This window comes from Eleutherodactylus coqui, chromosome 1, assembly GCF_035609145.1.
Source record: "Eleutherodactylus coqui strain aEleCoq1 chromosome 1, aEleCoq1.hap1, whole genome shotgun sequence".
Classification (NCBI taxonomy): domain Eukaryota; kingdom Metazoa; phylum Chordata; class Amphibia; order Anura; family Eleutherodactylidae; genus Eleutherodactylus; species Eleutherodactylus coqui.
This window is the reverse complement of record NC_089837.1, coordinates 206,621,526-206,648,059: the sequence shown is the minus strand read 5'-3', so window position 1 is coordinate 206,648,059 and position 26,534 is coordinate 206,621,526. Positions and strand designations below refer to the sequence as shown.

Below are 26,534 nucleotides of genomic sequence, written 5' to 3'. Positions count from 1 at the left end.
CCTGTTTTTAAGATGACACAATTGCTAAGAAAAATGAAAATCATAATTTTTTTCTTTATGCTTTGATTGGATTCAGTCAAAAACTGTGCGGCCAAAATACGCAGTACACCGCCAGATGAATTCGTTAAGGGGTCTAGTTTTGAAAATAGGGTAATTTATGGGGGCTCTCTGTCGTTTGACCATTCAAGGGCTCTACAAATGGGCAATGGGGCCTAAAACGCCTTCAAGCTAAATTCCTGTTCTGAAAGCCACCGGCTGCTCCTTTCGGTTTGGGCCCCATTGTGCGTACGGATATGAGATTAGGGCCACACTGGGTATGTTTCTGAACACAGTACAAACCGGATACACAAATTCTATCTGACTATTTTTACCACCTAAATGAAGTACAATATGTGGCGAAAAAAACAATGTCAGAATCACTGGGATATCCAAAACCTTTACGGAGTTATGCTATGTTAAAGTGACACGTCAGATTTCCAAAATTTGGCCTGGTCATTAAGGCGCAAACAGGCTTGGTCACTAAGGAGTTAAACTACATAGTAAAACAGATTTCACCACTTTGCTTTTTATATACATGTTGACATTGTTTAACCATTGCATTCATTGGAATATACAGTCTTCAATAATCCAAGGATGCCTATTGTATTATAAATTACAATTACAGTATTGAAAAGCTTGAAATTGTACTGTGTGTGATTTAACCCCTTGAGTGGCAGGTTTTCTACCACCCTGTCGTGCCCACCAGGGCAGGTTTTTTTAAAATGGTCTAATCATTGAATTTCAACTAATTTTGCAGTTGCGTCTCAAGAGCCATAACTTTTTCATTTTTCCATTGACACGGCCATATGAGGGCTTGTTTTTTGCGGGACAAGTTGTGATTTTTTAAACAGGGGGAGGAAAAAAAGAAATGGGGAAAAAAGAAAAAAAGGGGCCATGTCATTAAGGGGTTAAATAATGTATTAACTTCCTTCTCTGCGTCATTACGACGCACAAGGATACCACATGTGTGATTGTATTTTTGATTTTTTACAAAGTAAAGGGAGACAAGTGTTTTTTTTACTTTTTTAATAATTTTTTAACTTTTTTTTTTTATTTTTTTTTTTATTTTTTGTCCCTTTAGGGGACTTCCACAGGGACCCATCAGGACCCCTAATCACATTCCGGGGGTCCGATGATGACAGCCCTTTACATGCTGCAGTGACAACCCTTTACATGCTGCAGTCACATAGACTGCAGCATGTAAAGGGTTAACACAGCAGAGATCGGAGGTTTTCTCTGATCTCTGCTGTAAGAGCAGGTACCTAGCTGTCCTCTGACAGCTAACAACCAGCTCTCCCTGCCACAGAGACCATCGGCTTGCTTCTGACAAGCCGATGGTCTCTATGGCAACCTGTAAACAAAGCAGGAGGTTGCCATGTCGGCAATATCTTCTGCTGTTTTTTCAAAGCCCTTGCACTGCTCTGTGTGGGTCTGTGCAGGCAGAGCACACTGTCACAGCTTGTGGCATTGTGCTCTGCAGCTCCCATAGTGATACATAGCCCGGAAATCTTCCGGGCTATGTCACTATGAGCAGTGGAGCTCGTCCCCGGAAATTTTCTGGGCGTGCCACTCAAGGGGTTAATTATTGTTTAGGTTTTTGTGTAAAATTTGTTTTTCTCTCTGTGTTGAATGCTGGAAGACTTCCTCTGAAGTAGATTTTCTTTAGAAGCTTGTGATTGATGAAAATGGTAAAATTGGCAAATGCAGCATAACTTTTTTTTTAACATTTCTTTACATTTTAATACTCTGAAAATATACAAAACTAAGTGATGCTTGATGATTTTCTTATCATCAAATGTTTGCTGTTCTCAACCAGTCATTAAAAACAGTCCAGACTGATAAGTGAAAGTGCAATCTTTTTTTCTCCTTACCAGTGTAGGGGCTGTTGGACTGTGTAACAAGTCATTTAGCTCCAAATTGTTGCTTCATTTTTTATGCTTTAGCAGCATTTATCACTCACATTGTATCTGTAAGTAGCAAAACCAATTATAAGTAGACTGCTTTATCACCTCAAATTACTAGCGTGTGTCTTTGAAGTTCTGCAACTTAAAATGTAATTTAACATTTAAATATTGGCAAAAGTTTAATCGCAGTAAAACATAGACTCCAAAGTTAAGCTATCGGCACTTAGTGACATTTTATAACTCTAACAAGTTCTCTTTCCTTTAAAGTAAAGCGTTTCTCTTATGCTATTAATGCAGACATATGTCTTTTTTCGGCCTTACATACTACGTTACTATGATATATAACAAGAAGTTGATGATGCTCAGAGGATCTGTGCATTTCAGACATGAGCCTGTTGTACACAAATTGTCAACATTCAGAATACAAATCCACAATACGGCACTTATGCATCATAGTATATTGTCTGCATGTCACCAGTGTTCTATGGAACTATAATACTTATTGGTTCTCTTCTAGGGAGGAACTAGATACACATAAGGCAGCACATTTTAAAATATTAATGGCATACTTATGACATGTGAAAGCATTGTTATTTTTTACACGCTTCATAGATTTTAGCATACAATATAATCATATGAAAAGATACATAGATTACACTCAAATCTACTTCTCTGGCCAGATGTTACCTCTCTTCTGTCCAGAATCTTAGAGTGTCAATCGGCTATACCCTCCTTCTCTTCTCACCTTCTGAAACTTAACATGGATAAAACTGAACTCATCATCTTTCCCCCGCCTCATTCCCTCCCCCAGGCCTGTTCAGACCCTATCTTCCGTCACGTCCACAGCTCCGATCAACCTTTTTTTTTGCAGATTTTTCTTTGTGTCTCTAAGCCTCTACTTGTTCCATACTTAACGGAGTTTTCTAGGGAGAATACTACTGATGACCTCTCCTTAGGATAGGTCATCAATAGTTGATCAGCTTGGTCCATCGCTCGGGACCCCAACCAAACAGCTGAGCAGACAGGCTGTCAGCACTGGACAGTCCACGCTGGACTCTATGTTGCGGCCGGCGCTTGTAACTCCAGGCACGGCTAGCGTTGAAATCAACGGGAAAAGGACCCTGTGTCATTATTTCATCCAAAAGCAGACCCAGCCAGTGCCATTGGACATTATCAAATGCCTTTTCGGCCTCTAAAGATATTAGCACTGGGTTTGGCGCAGGGTGTGTCTGGCTCCTTAGCATATCTAGTACCGCAAGGACTTTTCTAATATTTGCAACTGCTGAACGATTTTTTTTTCCAACCTACTTGGTTCCACTAGTATAGGTATAAGTGACCTTAAACATTCCACCAATATTTTTGCCAGTAGTTTTACGTGTTGATTTATTAGAGAAATGGGCCTTTATGGTCCTGGTAATTGTGGATCTTGGTTGGGTTTGGGCAGCACTTTTATGTCTTGCAATTTCCCCCATATGTATTATGGGATTATAGTATTACGTCAATGCCGGTGAAACTTGATATTTTAGGTCTGGACCTTGGGCTTTGCTGTTGTGTAGCAATTGTATAGCGACTTTGACCTCTTCCTCTGTTATGTCTCTAATTTGGAACTCTATTTGAGATGCTCGGTGGAATGGCATGGAGATTGAACCTAGAAAACACTGTCCTTTATTAGCGCTCTGAGTTGGGGTTTTTGTGATTAGTTATTAAACATTGTTTCCCAATTATTTCCAACATTTCTTTGAAGGATGCAGAGGGTCTTAAGAGTGCAAGCCTACAGGGTTGGCATCGGAAGAATTAACAGTGTCCTCACTATTAAGGCTTATTCACACAAGCGTATATAAAATCACAAATCTAGTATCTGCACGTTCGTATTGACTCACAGGAAAAAGTTAGTACTGTTATTTAATCTGCATGGTGCATATTGTAAAAAAAAATACCCAAAACATCGTGAAATGGCTAATTTTGCCCATCTTGCCGTACAGAAAAGAAAGTGAAAAAAATCTTATATGCATCAGCAAATATTACCATTAAAAAGTAAAACTGATCCCACAAAAAAAATATCTCTCACACAGCAACATTGACAAAAAAAGACAAATGTTAGGGGTATATGCAGCATAAAAAAAACCCAAAACATTATTTATGGGGTTTTTTTTTAACTGAAAGTGCTGCAAAAAACCCCCAAAACTATAAATTTGGTAACCATGCAATCGTACTGAGCTACAGAATTCATGTAACATATTGTTTATACTGCATGGGGAACGTTGTTAAAAATAAGCATGTCAGAATTGCAGATTTTGTTAATCATACCTCTAGAAAAAAATGGAATAAAAAGTAATCAAAATATTGCATGTTCATCCTGTTAAAAATAAGCCCTAATAGAGCTCCTTCGATAGAAAAATACAAATGGCACAGCTCTTGGAATGCTGGGGCACAAAATCAAATCTTTAAAAGAAAATTGTTTTTAGTGTAGAAAAATAGTAAAAGATAAAAAAAACTATACAAATTTGGTATCCCTGGAATCAAGCTGACGTAGGCAGTAGTGTTATCAAATCTGTAATGTACCAAATCTGATTCTCTAACTTCCCGATGTTGTACAAACATGAAATTTGGCAGAAGCATTCTTTAGGTCCTATGTAGGAAAAGTAAAGGGGTCATAACTCAAAAATTCACAGCTAAGTGCAAAAGTATTAGAACCCCTGTGTAATGTGCCAAATCTAATTCTCTAACTTCCCGATGTCGTACAAACATGACATTTGGCAGGAGCATTCTTTAGGTCCTAAATAGGAAAGGTAAAGGGGTCACAACTCGATTATTCAATGCAAAGTGCAAAAGTATTGGCACCGCTATGTAATGTAACTTCCCGGTGTTGTACAAACATGAAATTTGGCACGACCATTGCTTAGGTCTTTAATAGGAAAAGTAAAGGGGTCAGAACTTGATTATTCAATAGTAAGTGCAAAAGTATTGACACCCCTATGTAATGCACGTAATCTAATTCTCTAACTTCCTGGTGTCATACAAACATGAAATTTGGCATGACCATTCTTTAGCTCCTAAATAGGAAAATTAATGGGGTCAGAACTCGATTATTTAATGCTAATTGCAAAAGTTAGTGCACCCCTATGTAATGTAACTTCTTGGTGTCGTACAAGCGTGAAATTTGGCGCGAGCATTCTTTGGGTCTTAAATAAGGAGAGTGGGAGGGGTGGCACATTCTGCAGTGGGACATCGGTATATGCAGCCTGAGGAGAATCTAACGCTCCTCTATGTGTATACATATTTTATTCCTCGGTTACTCTAAAGTAACCATGACTTCATAAAATTTTCTGTGGAAACAACACGTGAACACCTGTATCAAATTAACTCCAGCGTGGACGGGTATACCAGCTAGTAGACATATAAAATCTAAAGCTAATTTAGCCCAAAATACCCACCAACACCTACAGCCTGGTAAATGCACCTCATTTCTTTTTCACATCTCTATAACATCTGAGAGCAACAACATAGTAGAAAAAGTTTAGAAAACAAAGTGTGAACTTGTCCCGAGAATCTTCTGAGCCTTTGTACAGTGTGGGCTCATATTTGGGAATCTACAGTCCTGTAAGTACCATTTCTTAGTAGGGCGTTGAAGCATGCTGTAGCAGAAGAATTAGCACACAATTATGTGTTAAAAATATTTTAATTATAGGCCAATGGCAGGAAATGTTTCTAGTTATATAGAAGTGATTCCAATAATACTATTACATACCATAATTAGTGTATATTAAATTTTCCAGCGTACAAGCATGATTTCTGCTCTGGCACATCCAAGGTAAACCTATTCAATAAAGGCTCTGTTCATACTTCACACCATCAGGTTTATTTTGCTCTTCCATGAGCAGAATAACATTAAATGCTGGGATGTATTTAAAAAACCAGGAAACCTGATAGATCCATTCTAAATCATTCAGACCTGTCACAAATTCCTAAGCACCTAGACCTCCATGGGTAAATTATCACCTTCTTTCACAACACAGCAGAAATTTACTCTCAGTATCATGGAGCACAAGATTTTACAAATTCCCTGCCTTATTTGACACTCTATAGCTCACTCTCCATGAGAGAATGTCCCTCTATTCTCTCCTCTATCAAGTTACAAACTTGCTCTATCATAAGCATATTGCTGCGAACCTCAACTGATGTTGCTGGGCCTCCCACTCCCAGCCAGCACAGGACCAGCTTTATCATATAGTCATGCACCAACTCCTCCCCTGTTTCCTGCTCTCTGGCACTCGGAGAATAGGTTATGCAAGCAGGAGACGTGGGAGGAGTTGGTCTATGCTATGCGTAGCTGTGTTAGGCAACGGCATGAATAAGTTGGGGCTAAGGATTGCAGGGGGCGCTATCAGAATGTAGGGTCACAGAAGGAAGGGATTCTGTCAGATTTTAGGGGCCCATAGGTGAACTATCAGAATGTGAGGTCATAGAGGGGGCACTGTTGGTATGTAGGGGCAAGAGTGGTGGACAAATCAAATGATCAAATACAATGATCGGAGACATCAGAGAAGACATTATCTGGGATCACTGGAGGTTACGGCACTGTAATCACTCTGTGTAGAGCTGGTATCTGACTACATTATTTGGTGACTGCATAATTTAGAGATATAGTTAAGCTGAGGTCCTGCATGTATTTTTGGAGTGGGCATAGCATGTGTCTTGAGGCTTGTACCGCTCATTTATTAAGACACTAGCTGGCTGTTATTCTTTTTCTTATTTAATTACTTCTGGTTTATATTGTCCTTTTATTATAAAAATGGAAAACTACAATGAAAATAAATATAAGGAAAAAAGTCAATAAAATTTGTCAGAATCCGTTAAAATAAGTCATGGATCTAGAAAAATGGAAGCCATTATATGAACAGGGCTTTAATTAAATTTGTTAAACACATGTTTTACAGTCAAATTATAAACTGAATTATTAACGTCACACATGTTTTAAAACTGTATTTTAATTTTATATAAGATGTTTTTTTATATAAATTCACTGCCTCCAAGACTCTGTGTCAGAGTATATGCTTGGTTTTTTATAGTTGAGCTACATTTTCCATTCCTGTAATAATAAAATAATTATAATAGTTGGTAACCGTTATTCTTTCTGCATCAAGAATGCATGACCATTGTAAGGTTTCATTACTTTTACAATTTCTGTATCTTTCATATTTTTTTAGGTACTGCCTTTTCCTAGTCAAGTTGTGTATAACAGAGTTGGAAAATGTGGGAGCAGGACTGTCGTTTTACTACTGCGTATCCTGTCTGAGAAACATGGATTCAATTTAGTGACTTCTGACATTCACAATAAAACCAGGCTGTCCAAAAGCGAACAGGTAAAAAAATCTACCTTTTCTGCACTGTGGGTCAAATATTCAGAAGATCTCCATCTAAAGTTTGCTGGCATTCATAAAAATTCCATAGACTTGGCAAGGCATTTATTTTTGGAATATACTCACATGTACCAGATTTATTTCAAAAATTTCGTCTGAATAAGGTTTCTAGGAATCCACACACTTGCTGAAGAAAGAACCCCATTCAGATATATAAACGTTTCTGCAATAAATCTGCTGCATGTGAATATACCCTAATATCGTTGAGCTAGTAATGAAGGGCAAAAATACTGATCTATTAAATAGGAATTGGGAACCCACAGTGACCCTGGAAAAAAATTTCAAAGTGGCCTCTTGCTGTAGTTGGGCCAAGAAGCAAGTGGGATAAATTTTATAATAGGTCACCAATAGTTGATTGACTTAGATCACTGCTGAGGACTCCCGCCAATCAACTATTTGGGTGCCTGCTGTCAACTCTGCAACACAGATCACTCCTACCCCTGTGTAGTGGCCAGCAATGGTAACTGCAAGTGCAGCTCTCCTTCAGCACAGCTTAGTGGATTGCTTTACAGTTTTAGATGCACAGGAAAGAATTCTTTACTATACTGAGTATACCAAAGTTCACATTGTGACATCCCTAGTGGGTTTAAGTAATAGCCCCAAACCATGCCCAGATTATACCACCATAGTGAATAATACCAGCATACTGTCACTGAATAAAGATCACTACAAATATCAATAATAGAACTGTATTAGGGCCAAATAATACCCTCAGACCATGACCACATAATATCACCGTAGTCTTACTGAAATACAATACAAAGAACATTATTATCCACCCATACAGTGACTATATAGCAGTATATATGAGCTCTACACAGGCGCGCTGTTCATACCATATAAGTGATTTATACTACTGTTATATCCAGTAATCAGATGTCACATTGTCCCTAACTGAAGTCATTGACTTTCACTTTTTTTTCCCCATTTGATCCAGACCATCATGATGACTTCCACAATTACAACTTGTCTCTGTGAAATTTGACACAGGCATCTTTGACTCCTTTCCTTTTCAGCCATCTAGCTTTCTTTTCCAAACCTTTACATTATTTCCTCATCCATAGTTCCCCAGGTAGTAATAATGCCACCCATGGTGTCCCACACAGTATCAGTGTCCCCTTTTTGTGCTTCCTGAAGTGCCACATACTGTAAGTGCTACTTTTAGTGTTTTAAACACAGTAAAAGTACTCCATTCAGTAACCCTTCATGGGTCAGCATCTCTGTAATAAAACCCTATACATATATATTAAAATGAAAAAAAACTGTTATACTCACCTGTGTCACTCCACCTGTGCTGTTCACTCGTGTGAGTTTCAGGTAGAGTGATCCTGTGATTGCCTTGGCCAGTTACCAGCTGTAGCGATCACTTGTGCTTTGTGACATAATTACTTTACCTGGAAATCAGCGGGTGAATAGTGCGGGAGCAAACTGCAGAGGCCAGTAGCGGTAGGAGCGACACAGGAGAATATAACAGATTTTTTTTCTTTTTTTTCCAAGCATTCCACCAAATAGAGCTTAAAAATGTTTGCTCATTTACCAGCCCAACGATCCGACCAGCCCACCACGAATTTTCCCAGTGCGTTCAAATGCCGATCCACCCATGGATCAGACACTTATAACACGTCCAATGAGGGATAAATACAGTCATCCATGTTAGAGATTACTAATTATTGGCAAAAATAGTTAAAGTATGGCAGTAGCTCCTTATGTATTGTATGCAACCTTCTTAACACCATTTTACACTGGCCAGTGATTAGCCAAATAAAGGTTCTTGTAATGTTTGCTTCCGATTGTTGTCCTACATATTATCCCAGCTATCAGCAGACAAACGAAAAAGTGATCACATCGCGGGGGTCCGATGGGTGACAGAGGGAGCCCCCTCCTTCTGTCAGCCTTTTACGTGCTACGGTCGCACTGACCACAGCGTCTGAAGGGTTAAACACCAGGGATCCAAGGTTTCTTTGTAACCTGACAGCCGAGCACCCACTCCCCCCACGCCAGGCTTCTCATGCACCTGCCATCAAAAGACAGCACTGCAGAATAAAGCCCCTTAGCGTTCATTATGGGGTTAAATCTAAATAATTGTGTCTACGCTGCAGTATTTAAATTATTCCTTCATCAGAAATATGGGTAATTCCTGTATTTATTTTTTTGTGTGTGTCAATAGTACATTGACACAACCCTTTGAAAATAAAAGACTGGATAACAGATCCCAGAAACGATGTTTGTTACTTTGGAACAAATATGAAAATTAAAAGCAAACAAAATCAGGGAGACTTAACTAAAGAATCTCTGGTATTTTCCGGAATATTTTATTTTGTATTCTGACTATGAAATAATTCAGTGCTTTTGGAAATCCTGTGCAGTTAAATAAAATTGCCGTCTTGTTTTCATTTCGAGTAAAGTGGAATAAGAAATTGTGAACAAAAAGGATTAATTAGCAAGAAATCATAAGTTCCTTTGTATGTTGCAAAGTTAGACATTTCCTATTTAAAAAGAACAGGAAATGGACAGTATTTTGAGATTTTAATATACTTACCGTGCTGCAATCTAGTAACCTTTGTTCTCAATATTGGGGCTGGCCAAGAACAATAAAAACCAATTACATGGGCAGCAAATATATCAACTTTACCAGTGTTTAGAACGTATTTTCTATGTAGACAAAAAATTGAGGTCTCAGCAAATGTAAGTGGGTCTATATATGCAATACAAAATTACAACAAGGAGGCATAAGTTAGACCTATCACCAGGCATAGGGTGCTCTCTTATATGAGGGTAACACCCTATCCTGCCAGTTCTTCTTTGGCTGTTGCTCTAGAGTTGCTGTGATGAGTGGCTTGGATGACATCTATCTCGGGTCTCTGCAGAACTCCAACTATTTGGACCAACTAATTGACTCAGGACACTACCAGCAATAGCAATGTTCTGCTATACGTCATACCCTTCTTCACTGGAAAAAGAAGGCCTGGTGTTGGTCCTTAAAGGTCCTTAATCAACGTCATCCTCCATCATTGTAGGTTTTGGCAAGATGATTCATTAGTTTATCTGTAGCAGTGATGAACATCTCAGCTTGCCTGGTACCTATATCTTCAGTTTTAGGTTCAGGGTGATAGAAAATTCTGTGGTTTGGAGTAGGAAGTAGTAACTAACGATTCTCTGCAAAGATGGACTAGCTTTAGGGAAGACCGGTCGCCACACAACTCCTTATCTTTCCCCGAACTCTCAAGGGGATCACACTGGGATCACACCTCTCTCCAGGACAATCCTGACAAAGCATTAATTTGTATTTCAGGAGGGCCTTCAATGTAGCACTTCCTCCAGTGGATTTAATTAGGGTACAAGTCCACAGTTTAAATACTAATGACCACTTGTCCGTCCCTGAGTGAATGAGTTACATGCTCCACCCCTGATTACGTGATGCTGACGCCATCAGAGGTCCTATTCCATAGCAACTGAGGCCACGTGGGTGTGTAGGAGATGCATATATCACTCACTCGGGATGACCTCCAGATATGGACCTTTAATGACATCACCATCATGTGATCAGGGGCAGAGCATGTAACTCACTCACGCTGGATGAAGGACCTGTGATGACATCGCCACCATGCTTTGCCCCTGATCACATGATGGTGACGTCATTACAGGTCATGTAAGCACACGGCTGCTGTCTTTCTAGGTGTTCGTTAGTCTTCCATAGCAACTGAGGCCACAGGGGGTTTGTAGGGGGTGGAATACTTACAAAGGCCTACAGCACCCGTGTGCTTACAGGACCTGTGATGATGTCTCCGTCATGTGAGCAGTCACCTGTGTGGTAGCAGTCTGGGGGTCACATGACCAGGGGGTGATCAATGTGTGCAGGACTCTGCTATGCTGCTTTTGATCCCTGTTTGATCCCTGTTGAGTATGAAGAATACATGTAGCAAAGCTGTATGCGATGTACATGTAACAGAGCTGTGTGTGTGTGTGTGAGACGCGCATGTACCAGTGCTGTGTGTGTGACATGCATGTAGCAGAACTGTGTAGTCCATTGCGCCACCAGAAACACTGGTACTATATAATTTCCTAATAATTACTAGCCTATTTTATAAAGCACAATGGGTCTCACAACACCACTGACATCTCTTCAGCACTTTTGGATATGCTAAACTAATGTCCTTTATAGTAGCCTGCATATTACTTACTCTGCTTCCTGGACACCTGACCTTCTTCAGCGGCTTTGTTATATTTTGAGGTAACTTATCTCTTAACTGTGCCTGGCCGGTGTCCGCGCATACCAGTCATTAGGTCTTCTCTTCTATACTGTGGATGGTCCGAACGGCGAACCATCGGACATGTGCAGTACAGATTTTTTTTTTTTTAAACTCTTGCTTTTCGATAAATGATAACACGGAATCTACAACCTTTTTAAGTCCTACCCCAAAAATAAGCCCTGGCTGCATTTTTTTTTTAAAAACCACAAGACATCACCTACCAGGCGCTTTCTGCTCCGCCGGACTTCTCCTCGCAGGTCCCCGGCACACTAGCTTGTAGTTTTCCCCCAGCACTTCTTGGTCAGGGGTTCAAAAGCCCCACCTCCAGGAAGCGCTGGCTCCGATTGGCTGAGCTGGGGCGCATGAGAGCCAATCACTGCAGCGCTCGATGAACCACTCACAGCCATTCAATGCAATGGTTTTGAACGGCTTTGAACCCCCAAACCAGGAAGCGCTGTGGAAAAACTAGAAGCAAGTGTGTTGGGGACCTGTGAGGAGAAGTGCGGCAGAGCGGAAAGCACCTGTTGGATGATGTTTTTTTATTAATGCAGCTAAGGCTTATTTTAGAGCTCAAACAGTAGGATATCCTACTGTAAAAGTTGCATTGCACCGCACAAAAACTGTTTTTGTGTGATGCAACACATAGGAAGGCTCCATAGGGAAACATGGACCACAAAACATAACAAATTGCAGCAATATTCAGCATGCCACAATTTGTTTTTCTCGCAATGTACAGCCTACAAAAAATAGCTTATGTGAAGTAACCCATTGGAAAGCATGGGCTTCACATACAAGCGATTTGTAGCACTGTCGTATCAAGTTGCATGATTTTTTTTTGCCCATGTGAAAGCTGCCTTATATTTACACTTATTGCTAATATTTGTCATTCCTTTTCTTCATTTTTTTAAGTATGACCCAGGAAAACGTATACTCCCATCTGTACTGTAACAAACAGGGAATGTTCTGCAGCATGATTAGGCCTATACCAAATTAACTTATTTAGAATTATGAAATATATGTATATATATATATATATGTATATATATATATATATATATATTTAAAAAATTATGAAACCTATATATTATTGTATATAGTTCAGCAACAGTGAACATTCAGATGTTCTGTCGTATTAGGAATAATGAATAATGCCAAATCGGGTATAATTAGGACAATGTTCTCATTACTGACTTATTTAAATGTTTTACTTTCATGCTCCTCTAATTGCTTTACTTAGTTCCTACTGCATTACAGTTTGTGCTTGTAAATTAATGTCTATAATATATAGGAATGTTTGCATTGTATTATATTCCAGGTGCACCATGTTATATTCTTGCACAACATGTATATTATTTATTATTTTGTCTAGGTTCCCTCTGTAAAGTAAAGTGATGCAGAATATATTGGTACTATGAAAAGATTATTAATAGCCCAAGTGACCTGCTCTTTAATATACTAATTACTCATTTATCTGAGTAGTAATGACTGCTGTGTACACCTAATAGAATAAAGAATACAATCTTGGTATTATATAGAAAGCTAAGACGTGTTCTTTTCTGGCAACGCCTTATTCTTTGCTTCTCATTGAGGACACACATACACTTATCTAATACAAATGTACATATGGACAGACGATCTGTCAACAGAATGGACTCAACGAAGACCTATCATGTACTTGGGTCAGCCGCTCTTCCCCAATGACTCTATTGTAGCTTGTCTTCTCTTTCTACTGACGAACTCCCAACCTACCCTCTCGATTCTCCCGGACTGGCCACCTGATGTGCTGAATCTGTCAAGTGGGCAATCTTTACCACTCACTGCCAATATATGACATCAGATATGATTATTGGTGAGCAGTTGAAATCGCCCCCTTTGACTGATCCATAGCACTAAGACATTGGTGCAGAAGAATGGTGGAAATAGAAAGAATAAAGCTGCAATAGAGCCTGCGAAGCTATACAGCTGGCTCTGCTGACCTCAGGACATGTCAGGTCCTTTTTAAGTTGCATATTTTAGATGGCTCCGCATCAAACTATACACAGACTGACTTTATATATGGGCTCTTAGGACAAAAAAGAACATTCAAGGAGGAAAAATGATGTTACCATCTGCTCATAAGCAGCTGAATTTTTTGTTTTTTTAAGAGGTAGTGTAGAGTGAGGAAAAACGCAGACATGGGCAAACGATACATTGTCTCTGGGTAGAAGAGAAGACTAGGAAAAGTTTGATATTTTTAAATAAAAAGAAGGTATTTTAAAACTATTCTGATTCTAAAGATCTGAGCATATAAAGAAATGTAATAGTTGGGCTTTGTCTTGCCGTTTCAATCATATGACCCTCTTTGCCTTGTTCAGGTCTGCAAAACCACAGCCAAAAAAAAGATACATGTGATGTTCATGCAGTTTTCCCATGATTAGGGACCATGTTTTCTCTTAAAAAGATAGTTATTTTTTTTGTAAAAAATCACAGTGTTCCACATGTAAACATTACATTTTACATGTCATTTTTGATTTGCGAGTTATCTTTTTTTTTATAAGACCTACAGCAGCAAATATGCTACATGTGAATAGGCTCCTAATTCAACTTATTTGGAATCATGGAGGATATGCTTTTTTGTTCTGCAGCGTTAGACATTCATATTACAATGTTTCATTTTAATTAAATTCCAAAATATGTATGTGCTTACCTGTATGTCCAAATGCTCCAGCGTCCTTTGCTGACAGAGACACTTACAGAGTTAACAGCCACATTCAATCTGATTGCAACTGTTGCCAATGGGTATCAGCTGTGAGAAACAGCTGGCACCTGCATTGTATGGAGATCGTCTCTTGATCTTCTTCTGTACAAACCCAGAACACACAGAACATAACTGAAGAGCTGACATAAGTGAGGAAAGAGAACGTGCGGAAAACAAAGTGAGAGGCGAGTTGCATTACAAGTTTCAGATGTTGTTGAATTTATCAGGGCAGCACCAACCTTTATAAACAATTATATTAAACTACAGAGTTAACCAGTTTCCTCCACATGGTCAGGAAGGGATTAGAGATGAGCGAGCGGACTCGGAAAAGCACTACTCGCTCGAGTAATTTGCTTTATCCGAGTATCGCTGTGCTCGTCCCTGAAGATTCGGGTGCCGCTGCGGCTGACAGGTGAGTCGCAGCGGGGAGCAGGGGAGAGCGGGCGGGAGAGAGGGAGAGAAAGATCTCCCCTCCGTTCCTCCCCGCTCTCCCCTGCAGCTCCCCGCTCCGTGCCGGCACCCGAATCTTCAGGGACGAGCACAGCGATACTCGGATAAAGCAAATTACTCGAGCGAGTAGTGCTTTTCCGAGTACGCTCGCTCATCTCTAGAAGGGATCTATTCATCTTACGTCAACTGCCTTCCTAGCTAAGAATAGGGATTCTCTAATGAATTTCCTAATATAGTGTTGCCAGGCCTCTTCATCAGGAATCCCAAACAAGTATACTTTGGGACTATGAGATACAGAAAAATTCAGCATCTCAGAAAGGAAACTTATGACCTCCCTCCAAATGTCCTGAATAATCAGATATGCCTAGGTCATGCTCAAAAAACCTGATCAGGTACTTGAGCATCTGATACAATTGGCAGATGAGGCCGTACTCATTTTTTGCAAATTCACGTGGGTAAGGTAGCATTAATATACAATATACATTTGTATGAACTTACTGTTTGCTGCATGTGATACAAATAAAGGTTACTAAAACCTCCTAAAATGTGTATTATTAAACTGGGTATCAGTGTTTTTCATTGTGAGAAAGCTAAAGGAGTCACATGAGTGAGTTTGGATGTTATCAAATGAGCATATAACTTAGATATAAAGGCTCTGTGTGCCCTGGAAATGCAACATACCGATTAAAAGGATAATGGAATATACACAGCCTAGGACAAGAAATGAGCATGTCTGATTTGCAAGTATCTGAAACATTGAGAATGTGATATATCAAAGTTTGTCTGTAGCTAATCAAAGGAAGCCAGATTATTGAGTATGAACTTGTCTCTTAGGCTATGTATTCCAAATTGCTCCAACTGTGGGCATCTTTTAAGGAGTATAATTCAGGGAAACCAGAGTTGCTCCAAATAGCCACGATATCACCAAATGTCAATTCATTTTCGGCATCTCCAATCCTACTAGGCCAATTTATGTATGGGCAAAAGTTTACTAGAATAGGCCAGGAGGTTGGGATTCAAATGCGGGCTAAAGCATAGGAATACTTTAAAAAAATGCAGAATGCGCCTCTGAATTAGGGAGGAGATCATCTTGTGCCCAAGATGTAAGATGTATAAGTTGACTTGCAATATAATACAGGAATAAATCTGGAAGTGCAGCACTCACCATTTGCCCAAGACTTTGGAAAGTAGGAAGTCACAATTTAGGATGGAGCTTCCCCAAATAAAAGAGGCCATAAGGAAATTTATCATTCCAAAAAATATCAACATGAAACCGGCACTGAGATATGCTGTAGTACATAAAGGCACTTGGGTAGCACTATCATTTTAATAAGCTTTATTCATCCAGCAACAGAGAACGAGAGTGGTAACGAACTCCAGGTCTTAAATTTGGACTTTATAAAAGTCTATTAGTGGGAATAGATTAAGGTTGAGGAATAGGTTATAGCCATTTAAAATCTGGACACTTAAACTTTCTTGTTATCATGAGACCAAAATGAATCCTGGGATTTCTGGTGAAAGAGATTTTGCCCAATTACTAAATAGGCCTGAAAAGTCTCCAAATTTATTGATATAGTCAATCATGTAGAGAAGGGATGGCATAGAATTTGGTAGAAACAACATAAGATCAGTATAGAAAACAACATGATCTTCCGGGTCTTCTATGGTGATGCCTTCATACACTGGACACTCTCAAATGTACTTTGAAATGAAAGAGTAGAACAAACATGTTACAATGAAAAAAATAATAGATTAACTTTGTTTCATCAACTTAAATCTGGATTTTTGAATCTTCAAAGTAGCCACCTCTAGCTGATATAACAACTTTACACAATCTAGGCATTCTTTCTACAACTGTATTCCGATATGGTTCAAAAATTTCTTTCCAACATTGTTGCAGAAGTTACCACACAATTGCTGCACTTGTAGGTTGCTTTGCTTTCATCCTTCTGTTTACTTTATCCCAAACTAGCTAAGGCAGGTCTCACATTTGTGTCGCAACCTATTGCTGAAGGTTCCGTTACAGATCCGGCTGAAAATACTGGGAGGAAAAGTGCTTTTTTTTCCCATCCAAAGCCGGGCTGAACCCATTATGGTCAATGAAGTCAGTCTGGCGCTGTTTAGCTCTGTCCAGAGACTGAACCAATTGACATTTTGCATGGTGTATCCAAATGCTGTGGTAGCCCTTTTTCTCCAGTGTCCCAGTCACCATGTACAAGTTGCCAACTCTGGATCCAGCAAAAGAGGCCCAGACCATCACACTTCCACCTTTGTTTGACAATTGCTGTCACACACTTAGTAAACATCCTTTCACCTACTCAACTGCATACGAAAACCCTGCATGATTTACTAAGGATATCAAATTTTGATTCATCATTCCAATAATACCTTCTTCCACTTTTCAGTAGTTCACTGTAGTTCCTGTTTGCAAGTCTTTTTTTATCTTGCATTCTTAGCAGTGGCTTACTGACCTGTCAAACCTGCAGATAGAGGTCTTCTCTTCACAGTTGAAATGGAAGCTTATTTATTTTTTGCTGCTTTAAAGGAGTTTTGTCATTAAAAAAATTCTATACTCACCTATTCCTCCACAGGCACTCTTCTTACAGCATCTTCTCCGCACTGAGCTTCTGCAGTGCCCCGGGTCACGTCACCTCCAGCCGGCTTGTTATGAAGCGAAGGTCCTGTCCCTGTGACGTAGCCTTTACTGGCTAGGAAGGAACGCTGATCTATTGCAGAGACATTGGGAATGCGTAGTCTCTGCAATAGCTCGGCACTTCCTCCTGGGCTGTGAACTGTGACGTAACGTACATTGCTGGGCAGGAGGAAGACTACTTGTGAATGTACAAAACCTCACAAGAAGCAGAGGAATCAGCGAGCTGGAGGTGAGGTGACCCCATGGCTGCAAGAGACGGGAGAAGATAGGTAAGGTGAAGATCTGGTAAGTAGACTGACAGGGGAGGAATAGGTAAGTATAGAATTTTTCTTTTTTTAATGACAGAACCCCTTTAAGCTGTGCTTGAAGATTGTGTGCTGTGAGGCACTGATCACACAACTTTGGATTCTAAAAAACTTGTCACCTGATTTTATAGGGGCATGTGCTCTGCCAGACCACTTCCTGTCAGAGTTTCCTCCAGTTTCTAAGTGCCTTTTTTGGGATAGGAAACTGTATTGACTGCCACCTTGGCTTTCTTGACAATTTCTCTGTAGGACAAACCTACGCTTCTAAGGGTTATAAATAATTGTCTGTCTGATGTCTTTGGTTAATTGCCTTTTTTGCCTCTATTCCAACACTGGCTATATGGAATCAGAACGTTTGAAAATAATCTACAAAAGTTAAGACACCTGTAGGAATAGTTTGCATCCAATTTTAAACCTTAAAGGGGTTGTCTCGCGAAATCAAGTGGGGTTATACACTTCTGTATGGCCATATTAATGCACTTTGTAATATACATCGTGCATTAAATATGAGCCATACAGAAGTTATTCACTTACCTGCTCCGTTGCTAGCGTCCACGTCTCCATGGATCCGTCTAAAATCGCCGGCGGCTTGCTTTTTTAGATGCGCTTGCGCAGTCCGTTCTTCTGCTCTGAGCACGAGCCGCTTCAGCGTGCTCGCCGCTACAGCTCCTCTGCGCATGCGCAGACGAGCTGTAACTTCTCGGGAGCGCACTGGAGCGGCCATTCTGCTACCATCCTCTGTTAGAGAATGGTGCAGAAACTTGAGAAGCCCAGCCCAGCCGAGAAGCCCAGCCCAGCAGCCCAGCCGAGAAGCCCAGCCCAGCAGCCCAGCCGAGAAGCCCAGCCCAGCAGCCCAGCCGAGAAGCCCAGCCCAGCAGCCCTGCCTAGAAGCCCAGCCCAGCCCTGCCGTGAAGCTGCCCATGTAAGTGAGGGGTCGGGGGTGATGTGTGCGCTGGGGGGCCTGCCGCCGGGCCCCGGAGCCTTCGTCTGTTGTCAGGGGCCTGCCGCCGGGCCCCGGAGCCTTCGTCTGTTGTCAGGGGCCTGCCGCTGGGCCCCGGAGCCTGCCGCCGGGCCCCGGAGCCTTCGTCTGTTGTCAGGGGCCTGCCGCTGGGCCCCGGGGCCTAGCGCGGGGGAGCCGGGGCCTAGCGCGGGGGAGCCGGGGCCTAGCGTCGGTTACCTGCTGCCTGGCAGTGGGTGACTGTGGCCCAAGAGCGTGTGCCGTGGTCGGCGGCCGCGGTGGGTCCGGTCGGCGGCTGCGGGGCGTCTGGTTGTCAGGGAGACACAGCTGGTAGCGTCTCGGGAGCACGCACGTCGGGCTACAGCAAGCGACGGGAAAAGAGCCGGCGGCCATCTTTGGCAAACTTTTTATAAGTTGCTGAAATGCTGGAACTGTAAGTAGAAACCGGCTAGAAAAGTCATTTACACAGGTGCTTAGTAATGTATGCTTAATAAGGGGGACTGGGCAACAAAAAAATTTCACTGCTTCCTCGAGACAACCCCTTCAAGTTGCTTTCTGTACTGCAGAGCAGCTATCCTTGATGTGTTCCCTGATTTAAAATCATAAATTCAGACTATTGTGTTTCAGGTTAAAATTTTTTTGTTTATAACTCACTTTTGAACCTTTGAACTATTTCATGTTATTTGCTGGACTTGAATGGTGTTATTGTAAAAAATAACTGAAAAAATTTGAGCTGTTCTAAAACTTTTGACCAGTAGTGTATGTATCTAAAAATAAGTTAAGCTGGTCAGGAAGTCTCTTGTTTGGGTCAAATAAAATGTTGAACCGCTGGACAGATGGAAGTTTCAAATTTTGCCAGGAGAGGGGAGTGGTAATCGATAGTTACTACTGCGGTGCATGCCCGGGCATTGTCAAACATATAATCAAGACAAGATAAAGAATTACTTCCAAAGAAATTGCAAGAGAGTACTTGACTGTCTGGATATCTATGTCTCTATGTCTCTAAATATCTTGCCAGCCTAGTTCACAAAGTACTTGAGCTAATGATGATAAATTAAAATCACAATCACATATAGTAGTTACGTAAATACAGAAACTGAGTAGCAAACTGGGCCACTTGGTGTAGAACCATAGATTCATTTGTCTCTCAACACAATTCCACCACTGTAGCAGGGATAGATGTCGTAGAGTCTTCGAAATGTGTGATGTGGTCTTCTGTTTCTCTAACTCATTTGTATAGATTTTGCAAGTCCTGCCGCAAGAGCCGCACATCAATTTTAACTTCCTCAATTTTACCTATTTATGTGCTGGTACTTAATTGAACTGCTTCCAATAACTGGACGGTGAATTGTTGCAATGCGGAATCAGTTTCCTTCAGTGGAGAAAACGCAGGATCTTGAATTGTCGACTATTTTCCAAAAGACACAGAGACATCACATAGGCTATTATTGAATCATCCATGTGCAAACTCCTTCAAACAGATATGGGCAAGAAAGAGTTGCAAACTCATGTTTTCGGATTTGTTTTTTTTCCCGCTTGCGAGAAGACAAAAGAGATATAGTTGAAGGGAGATAAAGATTGAGAATAGCAGGAGACTGTTGGCAAGTCAGGGACTGGGGTGCCAAAGCGGACAGGCTAGCTCAGCGTTGGGAATACCCTCATCAGTGCAGGTTGTCTGGGAGTTATGTCACGAGTGAGAGCTGCAAAACCTAGCAGCCACGTGTTCTGCTTAGATGTAATGGGCACATAGACTCCATGTGTAGGTTGTTGTCCACCAGCAACTTCTGAAGTTTCAAAATGGCAGTGGCTCATCTAAGTAGTTGGTAGGATAGGGGCTTCACTAACAAAGTGCCACCAGTCCATACAGATAACAATCTCCCTGGCAAAGTGTCAAGAGTAGGAGGGAGCAAAGCTAGAAACCTGTTTAACTAGTGAAGATGGAGGCGAAAAAATGGTGGGAGGTCTATTACCACTTTTTAATGGTCACTTTTTGAAGTTGGGGAGAATAGAAAAAGCACAGCAAGGAACAATCACTTTTCAGCAGTTCAAGGTTATTAAGACCAGCAAGTGTGGCCCATGACACCCCTATATTTGTAGAAGTCATGTAGTTCATGCATTTTATTTACAGTTTTCAAGTTCCCCCATACGAAAATTCAGGTTCTGTTTGCTAGAATAAATTGAGGTAATTGATCACCCGCCTGAAGGAATAGCTCCTAGATTCCTTTTTCCTTGATATGAATATATCAATGGATGAATCCTTTATAAGTTTTTCAGAATTCTAATTGTGTATTTTATGCACCATATACACTATATGTATCTGTGTGCTTTAGTTTCAAAAGTAAAGATTAGGGTGTTATTTATGTTCAATTTGAAACCTGAATGGAAGGTTAGCACAAGACTGATTAAGTTATATAGATAAAACCCTTGTGATCACATCCAAGTCATGTGCTGGGAGAGTGCATATGTGACAATGTGGTTTTCAAAATTGGGTCCTTTATGGGTGTTTTTTATCATTTTGGCAGATCCAGCTGTATTTCCAGTAAGCAGCTTGGGAGTACATAGGGGGTATTTCTGAACAAACGAACTTGGGGTGTGTTCCTTCAGTTTCCTTTGTTTTGTGCAGAAAGCTTAATTAAAGTAACATATTTGTGAAAAAGTTGAAATTTAATTTTTTTTTCTACCTGCTTTCATTCATTCCTGCAAAAAAAAACTGTGGGGTCAAAAAGGAGTCATTTGGGGGGGGGGGGTCAAAGTTGCAAAGGTAGAACTAATCCAGCAGCAGGCAAATTCATTCAAAAACAGGCATTTATTTTATCATGTAAAAAACAGAAAACAGTTCACATATAGGGAAATTCAGTTTACGCTTTTCAGATGGAGCATCCTTAGTCAGAACACATAATGCATTCTCACACTATTTATCACATTAAAACAATCACATGAAAAAGAACAAAGCATAATTACACTAATTAAAATCTCAATATCTAAATAAAAATTATCAACAGACGAATGATGCTAGATGATGCTACACAGAGTGGGAGCATGTTTGGAAACAAACGTAATTTTATTATTTAATATTTCATGCAGTTTTATCTTGATACACAATGACAATATATATTTTTTTATAATTATATCTTCTGAATACTGGTGACTATATGTAGTGGAAAAGGTAATAACATTGGATTTGGCATTATTGAGACCTCTAGACAGCTCTTTATCCACAAGCAACTCGGCTCAATTCTTTGTAGCTACAGTAAGGCCTCCTGCACACGACAGGGTCAGATCCGTGATGCTGGATCCCGCAGCGAGATCCCACCCTGTGCGCGACCGATGACCCCGCTTACCTGTCCAGATTCTTCTTCATCTGTATTGCGGAAACGCCGGCCGGCGTGTATGCGCAGTACAGATTATGGCGTGCCGTCGCTAGGTGATGACGCGGATCCTGCGACCCTTCTGTAGTGCTCACTTCGGAAGAGCTGCAGGACAGATGACTGCCATTGACTTCAATGGAAGCCGTCCAGGCGAAAATCCACACAGAATGCAGCATGCTGCGATTTTTCTGATGCGAGCGGAAATTTCCGCTGATATGCAGGAAGCGATGGCTCTTCGTAGAAGGCTATGGGCATTACTTGCTGTGAAATCATGGAGCAGCCGCCAGCTCCGGATTCCGCAAATCAAATCCGCCCATGTGCAGGAGCCCTAACTTGCACTTCATAAACTGTAGGGCAAGTGTCAGAAAAGCTAAAGCTGATAATGAATTGAGGCATGCAACAGAAGCCAAAAGCAATAAAAAAGGATTTTGGAGATATGTCAAAAGCAAAAGAAAAGTAAAAGATACTATTGTATGCTTACAAGATGAAAATGGTGAATTGTTAAATTCCTATTTTGTGTCTGTTTTCTCTCAAAAAGTAGATATAACATCAACTGATCTTTCCTGTGCTGTTGGGGGAAAGAAAAGTATGCAGGATATCTATAAGCAGAGAGATGGTGAGGGAAAATGTAGCTAACTTAAATGAATTCAAGACTCAAGGTCCAAATGAATTACATCCTAGGATACTAAAGGAAGCAGCAAAGGTAATTGCTGAACCACTCGCCATAATATTTGAAAATTCTTGGAGAACAAGAGAAGTCCCTGAAGATTGGAAAAGGGCAAATGTTGTCCCTATCTTCAAAAAAGGGAAGAAGGTGGATCCAGGAAACTACAGGCCTGTGAGCCTGACTTCTATACCGGGAAAGATCTTTGAACAAATTATTAAACAAATAGAGCAATTAACCAGAGCTAGCATGGGTTTGTAACAAACAAGTCATGACAGATAAATCTAATTACTTTCTATGACAGAATCACCGGCTGGGTTGATCAGGAAAATGCGGTAGATATATTATATCTTGACTTTAGTAAAGCATTTGACAAACTATCTCGTACCATACATATTGAAAAAATGACCAAATATGCGATTGACAAGGCAACTGTTAGGTGGATTCCCAACTGGCTGAGTGATCGTACTGAAACAGTGGTCATAAATGGCTGTACATCCAAGTGGAAGAATGTATCAAGTGACGTACCACAAGGCTCTGTCCTAGGTCCAGTATTGCTCAACATTTTTATAAATGATCTGGAGAAGGAAATTGGGTGGAAACTGATCAAATTTGCCGACGATATAAAGCTAAGAGGGATAGCTAACACTAGGGAAGAGAGACAGAGAGTATTCAAAAAGATCTAGAAAAGCTTGAACAGTGGGCAGCGACTAACAGAATGGTATTTAATTAGGAGAAATGCAAAGTCCTACATCTGAGCAAAAAAAATGAAAAAAGCACATACAGAATGGGAGGAAATGGGCTAAGCAGCAGCACATGGGAAAAAGACTTGGATATACTAATAGATCATAGACTGAACATGAGTCAACAATGTGATGCAGCAGCCAAAAAGGCAAACACAATTCTGGATATATTAAGAGAAGCATAGAGTCTAGATCACGTGAGGTAATTATCCCCCTCTACTCTTCCTTAGTCAGACCTCATCTGAAATACTGTGTCCAGTTCTGGGCACCCCACTTTAAAAAAGACAGACAAACTGAAGCAAGTTCAGAGAAGAGTTACCAAAATGGTGAGCGGTCTGCAAATCATGTCCTATGAGGAATGGTTAAATGATCTGGGAATGTTTAGCTTGCAACAAAGAAGGCTGAGAGGAGACTTAATAGCTGTCTGCAAATATCTGAAGGGCTGTCACAGTGCAGAGGGGCTAGCCCTATTCTCATTTGCACAAGGAAAGACTAGAAGCAATGGGATGAAACTGAAAGGGAAGAGACACAGATTAGATATTAGGGGAAAAAAAGCTTTCTGACAGTGAGGTGTTACAGTATACTACACTTGATAAGCCAGCACGGGTGCCCTAGATCTCACCCACAACCGAAGGGACAAAAGGTTTCAATAATGACTTATGAAAAACCCTATGAACCCTCCATGTAGCTGGCAAATTAAGTTCATAAGCAAGCGGATTTACTACACTCGTGATGACAAAAGGACCACGTAACGCAGCGCCAATTTCAAAGACAGAACCTTCAATTTGAGATTTCTAGAAAACAAATATACCTTCTGTCCCACCCTGTAAGGTTCAGATACTGACAGACTCCTCCCACTACGCAACTGCATACGAGCCCCCGTTGCTTCCAGGTTCTTCTGTACTTCTTTCCATACCCCCTGCAGCGCATCTGTGGCGACATCAGCTGCAGGACAGGCAGACAGAGTAGAAATAGCTGTAAGGAAGCGAGGATGCTGATCATATATGCACAGGAATGGAGATACCCCAGTGGAAGAACAAGTACGGTTGTTTAGTGCAAACTCTGCCAACGGCAGGAATTCTGCCCACTGATGAGACTTTTCGCTAGCAAACAACCGTAAATATTGCACTAAATCCTGGTTCTTCCGCTCAGTCTGACCATTAGTTTGCGGGTGGAATGCTGACGAGAAGGAAAGTGACGTTCCCAGGTTTCTACAGAAGGCTCGCCAAAATTGCACAACAAACTGAACACCGCGATCAGATACAATGTTCTCGGGAACCCCATGTAGACGAATGATTTCTTTTACAAAAATCTTGGAAAATTCTATCGCAGAAGGTAGCTTCTTTAACGCCATGAAATGTGCCATCTTTGAGAAACGGTCTACAATAACTAGGATAGTGGTGAACTTCTGAGACTCAGGTAGATCGGTGATAAAATCTACCGATAAATGCTACCACGGACGAAAAGGCACCAGTAACGGTCTCAGAGGCCCCTCCGGACGCCGACGACTTTTACTGCATCCCTTAACAAAGTCACGGATCTCCCAAGACATGCCTGACCACCAGTAGTGTCTAGTACAAAGATTCAGAGTCCCCTGAACCACCGGATGGCCTGCGAGAACAGATGAGTGAGACTCTTCAATGACTCTGAGATGCAAGGTCTCTGGCACAAACCATCTGCCCTCCGGCACCCCCGAGGGAGCGTCCTGCTGACAATTTTGTAGCTGAGGAACGAGATCAGATTCTACAGCTGCCACCACCACCCTAGGTGCCAAGATATTCTCAGGAGCCACTATCTCATTTTCCGGCGAACGGAAACTCTGTGAGAGGGCGTCTACCTTCATGTTCTTCTCCCCTGGAATATATGTAATGACGAGGTTATACCTGGCGAAAAGCAACGCCCACCTGGCCTGACGAGCTGTGAGTCTCTTAGCATTGGTGAGATATACCAAGTTTTTATGATCAGTATACACGGTAATGGGATGCCTTACCCCCTCAAGATGGTGACGCCACTCTTCTAAAGACCACTTAATCACCAATAACTCACGATTACCCACGTCATAGTTACGTTCTGCCGAACTGAACTTTTGCAAGAAGAACGCACATGGACTATACCCAGGTCTCCCGCTGACTTCCTGCGACAATACAGCCCCCACCTCAGACGCATTGACCTCAATTAAGAATGGTCGCCGCACGTCAGGTTGTACTAGCATCGGGGCAGCAGTAAACACCCTTTTGAGACGACTAAAAGCCTCTGGCGACCATTTTACCAAGTTGGCACCCTTCTTGGTAAGATCGGTCAGGGGTTGAGCAACAACAGAATAATTCTTAATGAATCTACAGTAGAAATTTGCGAAACCTAAAGACCGCTGGAGAGCTTTCAGGTTATCTGGCCTGACCCATTGGGAGATTGCTGCCACTTTATCAGACTCCATTTGAATCTCCGTGGGTGAAATCACATAACCAAGGAAAGACATTTGTTTAGTACCAAAAATGCATTTCTCAAACTTGACAAAAAGTCGGTACTCATGCAAACGGGTCAGAACCAGCCTCAGGTGCTGCACATGTCTGGGGAGTACACCAGAATGTCATCGAGATATATGACCAAAAATACCACCAGGAAGTCGTGGAAGACCGCATTCATAAATCCCTGAAACACAGTGGGGGCATTACAAAGTCCGAAGGGCATGACTAGACATTCAAAATGTCCGAACAAGGTGTTTAACGCAGTCTTCCACTCATCTCCCTTTCAGATGAGAATTAAATTGTAAGCCCCCCTTAAGTCCAATTTGGAAAACCAGTGGGCCCCTACCACCTGATTTAATAAATCAGGAATCAGGGACAAGGAACACTGGTTCTTCACTGTAATTTTATTCAAAGCCTGATAATCCACACAAGGCCTCAATGTCCCATCCTTCTTCTCTACAAAGAAGAGACCTGCCTCGGCAGGGGACCTGGACGGCCGATATGTCGTTTGGCCAGAGACTCCGAAATATAGGACTTAAGGGCTTCGTGCTCATGCCCAGACAAATTGAAGATGGCTT

At 41.1% G+C, this 26,534-nt stretch overlaps 1 protein-coding gene across 1 annotated transcript in view; it reads left to right on the top strand.

The window, feature by feature from the left end:
- UST (uronyl 2-sulfotransferase) overlaps positions 1-26,534 on the top strand; it is a 257,124-nt gene that overhangs the window by 144,794 nt on the left and 85,796 nt on the right. The window contains exon 3 of the mRNA XM_066605452.1: positions 7,151-7,306. Within this exon, the coding sequence (XP_066461549.1) occupies positions 7,151-7,306 (156 nt within the window). The remainder of the gene's footprint in view (positions 1-7,150; positions 7,307-26,534) is intronic.